General features: G+C 35.5%; 1 protein-coding gene across 3 annotated transcripts in view; it reads right to left on the reverse strand.

Annotated features, from left to right (window-relative positions):
- The window catches only part of LOC150101224 (tRNA pseudouridine(38/39) synthase), a 328,838-nt gene that overhangs the window by 172,234 nt on the left and 138,145 nt on the right, over nt 1–18,459 (reverse strand). The window contains exons 3-4 of one of the 3 annotated variants that reach the window (XM_090401407.1): nt 9,579–9,619; nt 3,449–3,551 (exon numbers count right to left, since the gene is read on the reverse strand). In XM_090401407.1, coding sequence (XP_090257533.1) covers nt 3,449–3,551; nt 9,579–9,619 — 144 coding nt within the window. Of the gene's footprint in view, nt 1–3,448; nt 3,555–9,578; nt 9,620–18,459 lie in introns of all 3 variants that reach the window. The other 2 variants (XM_090401406.1, XM_090401405.1) reach the window with 2 other exon arrangements.

The raw sequence follows: 18,459 nt of genomic DNA on the forward strand, positions 1-18,459 counted from the left end.
GTAACAGATACTCAAATACAACACAATACTAAGTGAAACACATGAGTGACTCTAAAGTCACTATCTAGGTGGTGTCCCTTCTATGAGCGCCCTAGAATGGAAAATGGGATCTCTGATAATTAATCTTTCCCAAATTTTGGGGAGTTTTATGCATCTGAGTTTATTTAAATTTGGTTGATTTCTGATAAATACATACAGATGCATAAAACTCCCCAAAATTTGGAAAATAGTAATTATCAGAGATCTCACTTTATATCTTAAGGCACCTACAAATGCCCATAGAGGGCACACCACCTAGATAGGACTTTAGAGCCACTCACGTGTTTCACTTAGTATTATGCTGTATTTGAGTGTGTGTTACAAAAGTTATTTGTAATCCCTGAAGATTTCTCAGTAACTGAGAAGAAATATTGGAAGCATTAAAATTAGTTTAAATCCTTTCCTAGTGCTGTAAATATTCCATTAAATCTCCAACATGATATCCTCATAGATTAAGCCTCAATACATAGATCCCACTATGCATTTAATCTTGTTGGACTTCATCCACACCAGATGGCTTCAAACTAATTGCCAAAATTTAATTGGACAACTGTAAAAATAATCATAATTAAAATTCTGAATATTTTTACATATTGTTTATGTTAGCATGTTTATTAGTTTTGTTTTCATAACACGCATTGTCGGCACTTGTGATGCGCCCGTTATGGAAATTGTTTTGTTAAAAGTGTTATGTAAAGCAGTTAAAAATTTAATGTACTTACCAGATTTGATCTTTGTATTACTTAAAATAATTTTTATTGTAATTTAAAATTATCAAAGGTTGTGTTTTATGAAGCCATTCTCTTGTCGATAACGGAGATAACGTGTCAGCCATTATACAGTACTTAGTTTCTCGCTTGCCACGGAGTGCGCATGCTCGCCGAGAGGTTTGATGTGTGATTGACAGCTGACAAGAAATCATCCGGTATCTGAGTAACGGCTGTAAACAAGATAGCGTTCGGAAGGATTTTAGAACACAGGCCAGCAGATATTTAGGTTTGGAGGAACTTGAGTTTTTTTATGTGACAGTCGGAGGAAAATTAATAGTATATTCCGAAAAAGGAATCGTGGAACTATTAAGTTTTAATGTGGAATAAGTATGTAGATAAATAAAAGGGAAATATTGCTATAAAGCATTTTAAAAGGAATATTGGAGGAAACACTGATTGAAAGATAAATAGTAGATTCCGAAAAGGGAATCGTAGAACTGTAAGTTTTTTTTTTATTGGAAGAGTTAAGACTGTCAATATGCATTTATTGAATAAAAGAAGAATTTGCTATTTACGTTCTAAAGGAATGTTCGAGAAAACTCTGATTAGGAAGTTTCATCTGTATTAAGGATGCCGGATCTGATTATTATTTCTACTGAAGAAAAGAGACAGAATTAAGTCAGGAAGAATTAATGTGTGTTACATAAGTGATGAGAAAGGCTCCTGTAAAAATGAAGAATAGAGTCATATATCTATTGAAAAGGGCCTTGACAGAGAAAGAAACTGGCTATGAACATTTTGTGATTGTGCAAACAAAGTGTTTAGTCTAGTCTTAAGTGTAAGTTTATTTTTAAAAGGCCTTGGATCCAATTAATTTGTAGTTAGTTATGTAATATTTGTTTGGAATGTATATATATATTGTTTTTGTTATATTAAATGTGTTTATTTTGTATTTTGGTCTTGAGTCAGTGATTATTTGGATTCTGAAAGAGTTAAGATCATTGCACCAATTTGGAGTGAACCCTTGTGCATATAATAACATATAGGTACACTCGGAATTAAAAAAATAATTGTTAGAAACAGAGATCATCTCTATGGTAGGATAAATATTAAGATAATATATATATATGAATATCTCTTTAATATAAAAATCCACCAATTATTAACACTTTCCTAGTGCTGCAAATATTCCATTAAACCATTAAACCTCCAACATGATATCCTCATAGATTAAGTCTCAATACATAGATCCCACTATGCATTTAATCTTGTTGGACTCCATCCACACCAGATGGCTTCAAACTAATTGCCACATGAAAAACTGTTACTAGTATTACAGTCATATGTCTCAACTCAAACTAGATTGAAGTTTCACACAATATTATTAGCAACACATCCCCTCTTCTCCCATCATGTCTATCCTTCCTAAAGATACTGTACCCTTTACATTCAATATGAATAAGTATGTCTGCCTCTGATAGCCTGTTAAAAACTGTTACTAGTATTACAGTCATATGTCTCAACTCAAACTAGATTGAAGTTTCACACAATATTATTAGCAACACATCCCCTCTTCTCCCATCATGTCTATCCTTCCTAAAGATACTGTACCCTTTACATTCAATATGAATAAGTATGTCTGCCTCTGATAGCCAGGTCTCACTATAATTACTAGAGAGTCAGCTCAATGAAAATCAAAATAAAGAAATAAAGAGAAGAATCACATAAGAAAATACAGTGTTTCAGCTCTATAAAGATTATCAGTGAGTTGATTTGCCTGTATCTTTAAAAAGAAAGCTATTTAATGTACATTAAATTACTATTCAGCATATGGAAGTGAGATATAGGCAATGACAAAAAAAAACAGGAAAACAGATTCTGTGAACCTAAATATCCTTGGAGAGAAGAATCCTCCACTTAACAAAAAAGGATAGAACATACTTACAAATAATAGAATTAGAGAGATGAAGTAAAGAATATCACAAAGTTGTAAAGCATGCAAATGACAATAAGCTGATTATATTAGCAGATTAACAGATGAAAGGTGGATGAAATTAAGAACTAAGTAGATACCAAGGGAAGGAAAGATCACTGAAGAACAAGATACAGGGATGTTCTATAAATATCTGATGTGAGTGGTAGACATTAATGAACTGTAAAATTAAGGTCAACGGAGCTATGTTCAGTTGTGAATAGAAAGATGTTAAAAATGTAGACATCAGAAATATAAACAAGATGTGAAAATTTTTTCTTTATAGTATGTTTATAAATTAAGTTCATAAAAAAATGGGAATAAGCTAGGAGTGGCAATTTTTAACATAACGTTTAAACTAAAATAATAAAACAGACCTTGCAAAAAACCTGCTGTGAACTGTGCTTCCTAATTGGCTTGCAGCATTTGCTGATACATATAGATAACATTCTAAATGGTAATGAATTACTAGTTTAAATGAACTGAAACAAATAAGAAAGTTTCTCATAAAGGTAATTCAGCATTGATAGATGAGGACTTACTTGTTGACTGGAAATGCTGAATGATAAAGTACCTTCACAGCTGGTAAATATTGTAAATTTATGTAATAAATGTTTAATATCAACAGGTAATAAAAACTGCACTATTCAATTTTAATGCTTCAAATAAAAAACTAGCTGTTGTAAAATTAAATTTTATATTATTAAAATAATACCACAAAAAATACCTTGCACTGAAGTGGGATTCTACAGGAGCCCAGGCAATTACTCTTATTTCTGGTGGCAACACTCTATTCAAAATGAGTGGATAACAAATTTCTGTTCTCTCACCTACTGAACAAGATGTAATATTAACTCTTTGTCATTGTTTTCATGTTACAGTAGATGTGAACTATAAAAAATCACCACTGTAATGAAATGATGGGCTATAGAAAACCAGAAAAGTCCCATCAAACCAATGCTATTTTAAGTTTACTATTACAACCACTAAAAACAAACTAAACCTTCACAATAACAAATTGAATTCCCTAACCTAACAAATGATGTCAAAATCAGTACACAAAGAAGATAGTGTGGGAAATTATACAATGATGACAGAACAATGTTTATATATTATTATTATTTTATTCACAAATTTAAACACAGTCAAAACAAGATATCATTCAAACAACAATTTGACTGGTGATACAGAGCAATTCAGATTCTGCCGAAGAATCAACAAATAGTCTGTCATGTAGTGTTGTAAATATGGACTGTTCTAAGTAATTCTGTTTTTGTATATTGTATGTGGTCACTTCGTCAATGTTTAATTCTTATAAATAGTTGGATAGCTTCTTTGAAATTGTACCAAATGCACAGATAACAAGTGGGATGACTTTAGTGTGTTTAAGCCTCAGCCAGCCACCTTCGATTGCCAGATCTCCATATTTAGTGATTTTTTCCTGTTCTTTATTGCTGATGTTGTTGTTAGTAGGTACTGCAATGTCAATAATCCAAGCTTACTGATGTTCAATAATTGTGATATGAGGTCTTTTGTGTTCCAAATGCCTATCTGTTTGTATTATAAAGTCCTAGAGAATTTTTGCTGTTTCTGTTCAATCCATTAAGTTTTGTTCTCAGAATAGTCCTGACTCTTTTGGTATATTCTGCTGCTGCCTGTTGTTTAACTTTCGAGTGGAGAATATCACTGGCCTCTAATATTACTAGATATTTATGGTATTGGTTAGATGAAATTGCATTGATATATTCCTGCTGATCTAAACTAAAACTGCACACTTATCCAAACCAAATTCAGTTTTGATGTCCTCTCTGTGTTCAGTAATGAGTCAGCGACACGAGGAACCTTTATCTGCTCTTTTGACTAAAGGTGAGTTAGCCAGTCTCATATGGAGGTGGAGGGTTTCTCTCCCAGTAACTTGGGTTTTTTCATCCCTGTTTTGAGGGATGAAAACCGGTCCCATGAACACACACACAAGGCTACAGTCATAAAATATACTACAGCAAGGAAAGCAATGGGAAACCACCTTGCTCATAATCATCTCCCTAGTATGGTAGTATATAGAAACCCCCACCTCAGTCATATGGCTGAGGGAATAGGATAGGATAGGATTTATATTTTAAATTTTAATATTATATTTGGACTATTGCAACTGATATTGCAATAATAAATATAGTTTAAAATAGTGCCAAAAAAAAACATAATGCTAAGAAGAGCAGCGAAGTTGAGAACAAGAAAGCTTGCCCCACTAAGGAGGTTATAGAAGATATTGAGGAGGTTATTGAAATTGAATTAACCCCCCAAAATAGCAAAATTAAAACAGTTTATCAGAGAGATGATGTCAGAATTACATAAAGTCAAGAGGTGTTTGAATGAACATAGGAAGGAAAAGAAAATTAAGCAGCAAAATAAAAAACAACAAAGCATGGAATCAGTAAGTCAGTAAGTAACATTGTTTGTAAAAAAGAAGAAAGTTATTTGGTATGGCAACTCTATCATAAAACATGCTGTTGATGAGCAGGTTATAACTTTGAATTTTCCAGGAACAAAAATTAAAATATAATGCAAGCAATTCAAAAACAAAAAAGTAAAGTAAACGAGACTGTAATTGTAGTAAGTACTAATGACTTAAATAGTGATGATTTCAGTACAAAAGAGGAAATAAAGGATTGTTGGAAGAGGCAAGAGTAAGAAAATGAAAATAGTAGGTATATTACCTCGATATGATAAAAATGAAGAAGGAAATTGATGGCAAACAATTCAATACATAGGCAGTGTAGAATGCTAGTTTTTGGATGGGTGGAGTGAGTTTCAGGGAAGATTAGATTTGTATAAGAGGGGTGGCCTATACCTGAATGCATCTGGTAGTAGGAGTCTTGAAAAACTAATAATTGGTATCCACAGACCTAACATAGAGAGTCAGGGAAACTAAATTATAATGGGAGAATTGGTGAGAATATGAGTGTAAGAGCAACAATGTTATATAACTGTGCTAATGACGGGAATGGGCGTTATGAATGAGCATCATGTAAACAATTATGAATGGAGAACAATTTCGACTTTGTGTTCGTCCAGTTCACACCCATCAAAACATGTGCAAAGATGTCAACATATAGGTACTAGAGAAGAATACAGATCTGCAAATTGTACAACTGTGTCAAGCAGACAAGCGTATACAAAAGAACATGCCCATAGATTATTAGGTCTATACACGAACACTAGAAGAATCAGAAATAAAGGTGTAGAGTTTGTTGCCTTAGTCAATATGTTGGCAGCTCAGATTGTAAGCATTAGTGAGACCTGACTAACAGAATCAGATATACTAACTGGTATCGAGCGTAAAGGGTACAGTATTTTTAGAAAGAATAGACAGATAGGAGAGGAAGGGGCATGCAGCCAATGATATCAGATGACTTGAATCCAGTTAATGTTAAGACCTATGATTGCAGCACTAGTAACAGCATTTCATGTAGCAGTGAATTTGAAGCCATTAGATGTGAGGTGGAAGCTAAGTTCAATTACATAGTGGGGTGTTGTTACAGACCATGTTGAACAGTTGCTGGTGATGAAGAAATGCATCACCAAATACAGACGGTGGGTGCGAAATGAGTAATCAGAATGTGAGACTTTAATTATCCAATTATTCATTGGGTAGCAGTAGAATCACATGAGAAGAATGAAACTGAATTAATTGAGCTGTTGTGAGACAACTTCCTCAAGCAGCATGTGACAGAAAAAAACTCGAGGTCAAAAAGTGTTAGATTTGATTATATTGTCAGAAGGTGTTTCACTTAAAGACGTAACTATTCCGCCTACAATTGTTGATAGTGATCATGCGGTATTCACTTCAGAAGTGACTAAGTTCATGAATGTTCTATTCAGAAAAGGTTACATGCTGAACTAAAAGCAGGACATTATAACTAACTGAGGAGTATACTGTGATCAGCAGAATAGTATCAGTTGCTGGATGGGAAGAATATTGAAAAGCATGAGAAGCATTTAAAAAATACTTATATGAGAATGTGTCCCGAGAGTTCGAAGAATAAATAGGGTAGGAGTCAAATGGATGTGTAATTTTATTAAGCAAGAGTTTCATAAGAAACAGATACTGTGGAAGAAATACCATGTGCATGAGGATGATGTTCATTATGAAAATTATAAGCAGCAAGCTGTAATATTCATAACTGTTGTAAAGAAAGCTAAGTCTGAGTATGAAAATAAACTGGCTCTACAGGCAAAACACAACCAACAAGAATTCTATTGATATGCTGTAAGTAAAAGAAAGAATGAATATGAAAGAATAACTCTTCTGAATGCAGAACAGGATGATCAACTAATAAGTACCTATTTGGCTAAAATGAATCCAACCATCGACCAATCAGTATCACCACTCAGGAATAGTGGTGAAGATTTTGGAAAAAGCTATCAACATAATGAAGAAACTCAGGTGTATGAAGTGGAGCTGTTGCACAGACTGAATAACAATTCAGCAATGGACTGATGGGATATCAACATGGGTGCTAAAAGAGTGCTCAGCTGAACTGGCTATTCGTTTGACCAGGCTGGTTAATATGGGTTTCAGAACAGAGAAGATTCTTCAGGAATGGAAAGAATGTATGGTAATTCCATTGCACAAGGGTAGTGAAAAGACAGATGTATCCAACTATCAACTAATCAGTATCTCAGGAGTAGTGGTGAAGATTTTTGAAAAATAATTAAGGCTCACATTCAGAAATGGGTTGACAGTGAATCTCTACTTTACAGTGAACAGCATGGGTTTACTAAGGGAAGGTCATGTTTTAGCCACTTGCTCACATTCTATAATAATGTTACCTTTGAACTAGACAAGTGGAATGGATATACTATGATACTTTTTGATTTTGCTAAGGCTTTTGGCAAAATACTTTTCACAGCAAGGAAGACTGTAGTATAAATGGGAGAATATGGGTATGAATTATTATAAAATATTAGCATGGATAAGAGGATGGCTAACTGACAGATATCAAAAAGTGGTACACAGGAGATGTGAGTCTGTAAAATTTAAGGAAACCAGTGGTGTATCACCAGGTTCAGCCCTTGGTCCATTGTTATTCAATCTGTACATCAATTATATTGGGGAGGATTTGACAGGCGACATACAGCTATTTGCTGATGATATAAAGATAGGTAGGGTAATCAGAAATGCTGCTGAGATGCAATTCTTTGCAGAATGATTTGAATAGGCTGGAAATGTGGGCATGGGAAAATGGATGTTCAACGTCAGTAAATGCAAAGTCGTGCACTTTGATGTGATCAGATATCAAATGTTGTATTAGATTATATCAAATGTTGTATAAAAATTATATTATATTGGTGGGATTAAACTAGATGAAACTGATCAGGCTAGGGATCTTGGAGTGCTAATAGATAGAAAGTTGAAGTTCAGGTGCCATGAAGCAAAGATTGCAACTCAAAATATAATTGCAATGCTGAAACTAACTTTGACATGAAAGATAAGGATGTCATTTTGTCTCTTTACAAGGCCTTGATAAGACCTCACTTAGACTATTGTGCACAGGTCTGGTCTCCTGCTTTCCGTTGTGATTGTGGTACAGTGGGGAGAGAGAAAGAGTGCAAAGTAGAGCATTAAAAATGATATCCGAATTGTGGAGTATTGATTATGAAAACAGATTGAGAATTTGTAGACTGCAGACACTAGCAAACAGAAGAAAGAGGGGTGATATAATTGAGACTTACAAACTTCTCAAAGGATCATACAGGATTTCAGTTGATAAATTTTTAATTTTATGGTGGGTGGTGAAAGGACAAGACGACATCCTTGGAAGCTGAGAAAGAATGCCACTAAGATGGAAGTGCAGGCTAGATTTTTCTCTCATAGGATGGTGCACGAGTGGAATAGATTGTCATTGAATGTTGTGTGTGTGCAAGCAGTGTGAATGAATTCAAGAATAATTATGATGGTGCATGTAGTATGGCCTCCCTCGATGAGTCCCTGACTCCCAGAAGATTTCTCTTAATAATAATAATAATAATAATATATAAGAATTTCATATCCGAGTTTTGGTTTTCTTCAAAATCAGAGACAAAGGATTTACTAAAATAAAGAGCCAAAAGACTTCTCAGTTTGGTGATGCAAAATTATATAAGTGGATATTAGATCCAACATTATTTCAAAGCCGAATAGAAACAATGACCGTTTCATAAAAATAAGTTGACCAGACAGCTTATGGAAATACACTCACCGGCATTCACAATTTGCCTTAGCATGGACCATATAGAAAACGTAGGTTTCACCCAAGTATCTAACTGTTTGCTTTCTTTAGTCCATTTTCATAAGGTTTCTCTGGCCTGATAGCTGTTTCGAACTGGTTGGTTCTCCTCAGAGATCAGACAGAAACCTTAAGAGAGCAAAAACTCTTTTTCAGTACTAAGGAAAATGCCAGAGAGGTGCAATTTTAAACTCTCGGCTGGTGCATAAAAGTATTTAGCATAAAAAGTATTTATTATTATAAAAGTGTTATATATATATATATAATTATATAATAATATAATTATATAAATTATATAATAATATAATTATATAAGTATTATAAAATATTTAGTGAAACCTTATCAAAATGGACTAAAAGAAAGCGAATACCACATTTACTTGAATATAACTCCAACTTCTTACCCCATTAAAAAATTGTGGTGATAGATATATGCGAGGATTTTTGAAACGTTTTTCAGGAAAAAAACTAAACTGATGTTTATAATTAAATCTTCAGTATTCGTTATCATTTATAAATGCTCACATTATTTATAAAACAAAAAACCTTTAATTTTAATTATGAACATTATTTATGCAACCAGCCGCTCACCTTCATCATGCGATATATTTGAATCTTTAGCAGCAATGCTTCTGTAATTAAATTAAAACAAACAATTTCATTACTGCTTGTCCTTTTATTATTTCATGAGATCACAATTAATAAAAAAAAAAAGAAAGCTGAAAATGGATATGACTTAGCAAGAATCTACTATTCCATATCACTACTTCTAGTGCTGCATATGATTGGTGCAGTATTAACAAAAGATCGTGCTACTCTACAAATGCTAGTCAACGACTGATAAGTTAAAATGCTGATTCTCTTCAACAGAACTCCAAAATATCTGAAACTGTCATAATAACATTCCCTATCTATTTCTTAAAGTTTCAATTTTTTTTTTCATGTGCGAGGTATATGTGAAACTTTTTCATTTCTTTTTTGTGAAGTAAAAATATGAATATGAGATATATGCGAGGGTGAGTCATATTTGAGTAAATACAGTATATAGAGATGCTTGGACAGCATCTATGTTTTCTAAGTGGTACAGACTAAGGCAACTCGTGAATGCTGGTGAGAGTATTCCCGTAAGTTCTCTGGTCAATTTATTTTTATGAAACTTTCATAGTTTCTACATTCAGCTTTGAAATTAGATCCAGCATTATTTCTTTAATAAAGTTATTAAAGAAATGTTGAAGAGTAATGGTGACAAAGAATTGCCTTGGAAAATTCCACGTTTAATGCTAATATCTCCAAATTGTTCATTATTGACTATTAAAGTTGCTTTCCATGATTTCATAGCAGCAGCCAGAAATGAACTTTTTTGCTAATTCCAAATATTTGATTTTAGAAACCAGAAGTGTGGTAGGGAATGAAATGCTCTCTTGTAGTCTATTCATGCCATGTTTCAGTTCATTTTTCGTCTTTTGAAAAATGAAGTGAAAGTTTTTTCACTTTATGTGAAAAAACTTTCAACTTGATGTATCTATCACATATGCAGTTTCAAATAGTCATAAGTGACTGTTGGCAAAGTAAAGGTCTAATATGTAATGAGACAGGATAAGTGATTTCAAAATATAATGCAAATCAGACACTAGTTTCAGTTCAGATTGACGTGCAGTGAACAAACTTCCTAGAGATCACCCACCACCACCATCACCAAAAAAAAAAAGTAGCAAGAGAGGAAATTATTCAAGATAAAATATTAAACTGAGGACGAATCAATTTCATGGTTTTCTGTAGACAACTGAAAAGAGACCTAACCTATCTCTTTGATGATGCAACTTTATCCAAAATATTAAAATCATTCATTCTCTGACTCATTCTATTATTCGATTGTATGACATATACTTAATCACGTCTACCAGACTAAACATCTTGTTTTCACAACAACAAAAAATGTTCAGTGTCAATTTCTTGGATAGGCATTTTCCAAAAATATAAAATTTTCTTCTTTTCCATGGAATCCTTTCCGTTATATCCCTTATAGAGCATACAATATTATTATTCCTGCCTCACTAAAGTATTAATATCCTTAACTCTTGCAGTTCTCTTTCACACACAATTTACTAATTTTTGTATCAGAGAAAGAATATCTTTTCAAAACAAAACATTTATAATTTTAAATTACAATAAACAAAATTGAAAGTAACACAATTATCAGAATCCAGTAAGTACATCAAAATTTCAAATGCTTTACATTTCATTTTGACAATAATAATAACAATAATGAGCACATTGCAGTGCTGCACCCATGGAGGGGGTCAAGAGGGCCTTCCCACCCACCCCAAAAAAAGGGGAAAAAAATGGAAAAAACACTAGAAAATTTTCCAAAAATATTTTCCTAATTAAAATATTTTTCTTTATTTATATTGTGTCGTGTCTTCTATTTCTATACTACTTATGAATTAGAGGTCACATAAGGTGTGAATACCCTATAGCTCTCGGGAATCACGGCCACTGTTGAACGAGGCGAACAAAGTATTGCTCCATCGGACTCGTTTGCTGAGCCAGCACAAAGGAGATCATGGCAGATGATCAGTCATAGGTCGTATGCAATGCGTAGTGTGTATTCTCTAATGGAATACTTAACTCGGCGCCACCTCCCCAAGATTAAATCTAGAGTGCACCACTAGCATAATGCAACTGCCAATATGTGTTATGAAACCAAAACTAATAATAATAATATTATTATATAATAATAATAATATAATATTATTATAATAATATTATTATTATTCAGGCCTCCATGGAGTCAAAAGACTCATCGTGAGAGGTCCTTCCAAGGAAACACAGTCTATCAAGACTCATAGTGGGAGGTCCCTCCTAAGAAACACAAAGTCTATCATACCACTCCTTAAATTCATCGATCGTTTTCGCTCTCAACACTCTATCAGACATTTGCATTCCATGGTTCAACCACCCTCCATGCAAAGAAACCACTCCTCACCCTCTTGCTCACAGCTTCCTTTCATAACTCGCAGGGATGGCCCCCATGTCATCATTCTTTCCCACTGTTCAACCAAGCAAAAGAACTCCCCAGTGTCAACCCTGTAACCACCTCTCAACAGTTTAAAAGTCTCAATCATATCACCTCTCCTTCTTCTATCCATCAAACTCTTCAGTCCACATTCCCTCACTCAATCCTCATAATTAACATTGTACAATCCTGAAACCATCTTTGTTATCTGCCTCTGTACTCCTTCCACAGTTAATTTATCCCCTTCAAATCATGGGGACTTCAAATCTGAGAACAGTAGTCTAAGTGTGATCTAATGAGGGTCTTACACAACGGAATGATATCTCTGCAGGTCAGCGTCCTTCTCAGTACTGCAGCAATCATCTGTGTTACCTTCACCACCTTTGCAATATGTCTGCTGAATTTCAGGTTTCTATCAATCATTAACCTCAGATCTCTTGTCTCCCCTACTTCCTCCAGTCCAACTCCTCCAATAGAGTATGAAGTGTCCCAAACCCCAAGACCTTACATTTTGCTGCATTAAACAGACACCCCCATTTATTTGTGTATCTGTCTAGCTTATTCAAATCCTCTTGCAGGGTTACCACATCTTCACTATTACTACAGGGTTACCACATCTGCACCTTTCCCAGCTTCACATCATCTGCAAACAACTGAATATCCCCATGCAATCCACTGACAATGTCATTGACATAAAGATTTAACAATATAGGTCCCAGTACTGAGCACTTTGGTACCCCCACTTGTAACCTTCTGCCTCCTTGAAACTGCCCCATCATACACAACTCTCGGATGCCTATCGGACAGCCAATACTGAATCCAGTTGACCAACTTGACATCCAAACCTACATGCCGCAACTTAAATATCAGCTTATCATATGGCACCCTGCCAAATGCCTTCGCTAAATCCAAGAAAATGGCAGTATATGCCTTTCCCTCATCTACTGCTCCACTAACTTTTTTTATAAAAAGCTAGCATATTACTAAAACAAGAACGCCCCTTTACAAATCCATGTTGACGCTCACAGATAACATTACTCTCATCTGACCAATGCTGTATGTGGTCACTCCTAATTTCTCCAAGATCTTTACAACTACTGATGACACACAAACTGGGCTATAATTAGACACTTCCAGTCAGCTTCCATCCTTATGCAATGGCACTATCTTACCTTCCTTCAATTCCCTGGGCACATTTCCCATAGCCAGACTCATTGAAAAGCCAGGTCAAAGGAGCTGTCAGTTCTTTAGCACATTCTCTCAAAACTCATGGTGAAATACCATCACGTCCCACAGATTTACTGGCATCAAGAGTACTCAGTATTTGGAAAACACTCTCCTCCTGCACCTCTAAACCTCGAACCTGCCTTACCCATCTAGTATTAAAATTTACTCCTCCAGAATGAAATACTCCAATAAAGTGTTCATTGAACAATTCGACTATGTCCTCTGCATCAGTCACTCTATTCCCATGTTTATCCCACAATGTCATTCTTCCACAATCATTTCTCTTCCTACTTGCCACATAGCTAAAAAATTTCCTAGGCTTTTCTTTGGATCTTATGGCCAATCTCTTCTGATATTCCAGTTTCGCCTTCCTTACCATACTAGTCAATCTCCTGGCATGTGTCTTATATTCTTCATGCATCTGCTCTTCACCTGTCTCCTTATATCTCTTCCATAGCCACTTTTTCACATGCAGTTCCTGTTTAATATTCTTTGTCAAATAATTTACACCAAATTGTGTCCTCTTCTTCACTTGTGAAATACAGCTTACTATTGCTGCTAACAAATATTCCTTCACAACTTCCAAAGCACTAATGATATCCCGGCCTTCCAATTCCGTCCTCCATGAAACTTCCCCAAGTTGATATCTAAGACTATTATAATCACCTGCCTTATAATTCCATATACGTTCCTCTTTGATACCCCTGCATGTCTATTCATCGTCCAAGTCAAAAAAACAAGGTCACTCTCTCCAACTGGTAAAAGAGATGTCATCTCAGTTATTATCAACTCTTCTGATGCTATGACCAAATCCAAAACTCATGAGCCCAATATTCCCTCTGTTACATGTTGCCTAACACATTTATCCCTCAAAAATTCTAGAAATTCCATTCCCTTATTGCTACATGCATCTTCCTCTCCCCATTTTATACTGCTGTAGTTCAAATCTCCCATAACAACCATTCTTCTTGCACTTCCCAAGCTCAATTGTTTAAACATGTCCTGGTCCCTACCACTGTGCTCCCTGGTTTGTAGCAACACCCCTACTAAATATCCCGTCCTACCTATCTCTACCTCACACCATATGCTTTCAAAATAATTGGTGTCACTGCCTTCCAAAGCCTCCACTCTTAGAGGGCATTAAGTCGTCACTTATCATAAGCAGTACTCCATGCTTTCCCTTCCTATCCTGCCGTAAAATGCTGTACCCTGCTACTTCTATCCTGATATTATATCCTCTTCTGTCAACCACGTCTCAGTGATCCCAATAAGTTTGTCCCAGTCTGATGCTATCAGCGCCACCAATTCCTCTCCTTTATTCCTGATACTCCTGGAATTAGTATAAAGCATAAAAATGTCACCGTTTCTATACCTAGTATTATCCCCTCTAGACTCCACTGGGCTCAACGTTCCCTGATTTCAATGCCATTCTCCAAATGTATCCATTCTCACAAGAGGCAATCCCTGCTATCCACCCTGGGTATTCTAGTTTCCCTGCACTGACACACCAACTCAGAACAGCAATCTCTCCAGACGCATAAGCCCTTCCTCATTCAAATCCAAGCTGTCTCTCGCATACAATTCCTTTCTGTCCTCAAACACCCTCCAAGCATCCATATATTCCTATCCTCTCTTCTGATACATTCTTGTTATTATATTATTCAATATTATTGCTCTTCTACTCAACTCGTCACTTTCATACCTAGGCAACACACACACTATGTTTTCTCTCTGCGTTTTCTTTTGTACAACCCCCCAAGCAAGATTCTCATATCTCTCGACGCACAATTTACATTGCTTCTCAAGTCATTTGTTCCAACCATCTCATCTCATCCACCCTTTCACTGCTCTTAATTGCCATAGCCACACTTTCTATCATTTCTGCAGGAAAACACTCCTCATGCATCCTATCTTGCACACCACAGATCATTTAGTCCCCATACATTACAGCTCTTACCCCCTGTTCTCAATTGCTCACCTGCATTCCTCACTCTCTCTCCTGTAACACTTTCTCTCTGTGTGTTCCTCTAATTAACTGCCTTCCTGACATCATTCAACCTTTCACGCTCCCCGCTCTCATTTTTTCATTCATATTTCTCTCGATATTCTTGCCCTCTATCATACCACACATCTCTCTATGTGGAGAATCTACTACCTCTGACTCAACGATATCGGTTATAGTCATCTCTAACTCACCAAGTTCCTCTCATTGCCTGCATTTTGTGCATATACATATTTCCCCTTCTCTCACCTGCCACATATATAACCACCGGGACACACAAATTCCATAAGTCCCATATGCCACAAAATTATATCATGCAAAATGGAGTCCTTAAATGGGGGACGACTTGGTGATACGCCATTTGAAATTTTAGCTGCCGCTGCTGACATTATTCAAAATAGTGTCGAGGAACTATTACAACTAAACGCTAAATAAGTATAAGGAGTATAACTATATAAGTATACTAAATATCTGATTAATGAAAACTTATGTTATCTTCTTCTTCTCTTCCACCACTATGCATCTCATTCCGACTCCACCATCTCGGTAACCAAAAATACACAATATAGAGACAACTAATTCCAGAAACAACCACTGAAGACACTTGTATTACAGAAAAAAAAACAATTTGTAAAAATATTCTTAACTTTAAATTATGATTATTTTTACATAAGAATTTTAATTTAAATACATTTATTGAGCCTATCCAAAGAGTCTCAATACATGGTTGTTTCTTGCAACTAGTAGTACTTAAAGTGAAATAGATGGGGTTCAAGAGTAGATTAGTGCATTGGATTAGAAACTGGCTATCTGATATGTATCAGCAGGTTGTGTATAGGGGAGTCCCAATAAAGAAATAACTTAAATAAAAAGAAGCACCTGCCTACCTCAGTACTACATAAACAGCCTGGTTGAAAATGCATCAGAATGCATTCCCCCGTGCAAACATATGCTGTCTGTTTAAGGCTGTTCTATAGAATGAAAGGATCAGAGAACCATAAATTCTGTAATTCTGTATAACCTGATAATATCTTTCATCCAGGCATAGTATTGTGGACAAAGTATGTGATTTAGGTCAGATAAAGCTATAATTGCTTTAACGCTGCCCACAATATCAGTCATGTTTATGGGCTACATTTGGGGTATGAATTATAACTGTTGTGCTCCAAGATATCTGAAAAACCTTTATGTTCAAGTACATAAAGATTTTTATGTACTTCTGGGAAGAGAAAAGTCACTAGTGGCATGTCACAGGGGTCTGTTTTGGGACCATGTTTAATTTGCATATAAAAATACATTGGAAAGAGCTTAAATGCAGTGATATACAGTTGTTTGCAGATGACACAAAGTTAAGGAGAGTTATGAGAAGTAGAGCAGATGTTGTATCTTTGCAAGAGGACCTAAATAGACTGTCTGAATGAGTGAGTGTGTGTAGGGGAATATCAGTTTAATGTTGCAAAGCATAAAGTTTTAAAATTCAGGAAGCAAAGATAAGATACAGGATATAGGATTGTGGGGATATTTTGGAGGAGGTGGAGGAGATGAAAGATTTGAGGTTTGTAGTGGATAGGGACTTCAAATTTCATGGACATTTTGCTAAAATTGTAAGGACAACACAGAGAATTATGGGAATGATCCAGAAACACTGACTTATAGAAATAAGGATATTTTGATGCCAATGTACAAGACTTTGATCAAGTCATATATGGATTACTGTGCAGAGATTTGGTTGCCTGGTTTTCAAAAAGATAATGAAATGCTGGAGAGTGTCCAGAGACAACTCAGTTGGTTTCTGGTCTCTGGAATGTGGAATATGAGGACAGATGGACTGAATACAAAATTACAAGAAAGAGAGGGGGGGGGAACATAATAGAGACATATAACTTTGTAAGGGGTAATTACCAGAAAAGAGTAGATGAGTTTTTTATAGAATATCTGGAGAAAGGGGGGAGAACAAGAGGCCATTCCTGGAAGTTGTATAAGGTGGGTGTGAGGAATAGATTTCTTGCATGGAGAGTGGTAGGTGATTGGAATGCATTGCCTGAGAGTGTGGTGAGTGCAGGGAGAGTGAATGCATTTAAGTCGAGGTATGATGAGCTGTGCATGTGTAAATGGGACTTCCCACAATGAGTCTCCTGACTCCATGGAGGTTTGTTGATAATAATAAGATTACTAAAAATTATAAGCCAGTTTAAATGTCTTAAAAAAGGGAGTGCTTAAGGTCAGAGCTATATAACTGAGAGGAGACCTCCACATAGCTCTCAAAGGAATGTGGAGAAACGACCAAGGCTTCTGACCTGATGTCCAATCCTCACCTTCTCGTAGTGCACCCTGTTATGTATCTAGCTGGATACTGAACGGACGAGGATGGGCTGGCAATTTGGGATTAGGCCAACAAAATTATATTCTTATTGGCTTAAACCAAAATTTCAAATGATGGTACAACGTGACAGAATTTCATGCTGGCTGGGGCATTGCCCGGTTAAACAAGGCCCCCATTGTTTTTGCCAGGGAACAAGAGCAAACAGTAAAAAGTGAGCTACTGGAACAAATCCTAAAACTTACCCCAACTCAACATCACCAGAGTTCCAGATCAGTACTATCAACATAAGAAACCTGAATGGCAAAGAAATGGAACTAGCTGAGGAAATGGATAAATACCAGATCAACAGAATAGGGGTGACTGAAACAAAATAGACAAACCTGGTGAGATCTTTCTGAGCAATAAATACAAAATATTATATTCAGGCAATATAATCAAGGAAAAGAAGGAATAGCCATAGTTTTCAACACTAAATACGATACTACTCTTCTTGAATGGCATGCAGTAAATGTGAGAATGGGGAACTGGACAACGAGACTTATTTGTGCCTATGGTCCCACAGAAGGTTCTACTAAGGTAGAAGTGGAGGAATTTTTTGAGGCATTAGAAAAAGCAACTGACACAATGAAAAAGAAAAAGTTGGTCCTTGTTGGGGATCTAAAGAGTACAGTAGGAAATGATTGTCAGATATACAAAAATATTTGGGGAAAATTTGGAGAAAAGAGCAATGCTAATAAAAATAGCAAATAACTGTTAAATTTCTGCTCCGGACATGAACTGGTTATTACTAACACAATGTTCCAACATAAAAATGTGCACAAATTCACATGGAAAGAAAAGTCAAGGAATAAGAAAAATTTCATTGACTATGTTATTGTCGATAGTGATGTTTTCTCCCTGGTAC

This window comes from Typopeltis vanoorti, chromosome 12, assembly GCF_054136105.1.
Source record: "Typopeltis vanoorti isolate ZY-2024b chromosome 12, IOZ_Tvanoo_1.0, whole genome shotgun sequence".
NCBI lineage: Eukaryota > Metazoa > Arthropoda > Arachnida > Uropygi > Thelyphonidae > Typopeltis > Typopeltis vanoorti.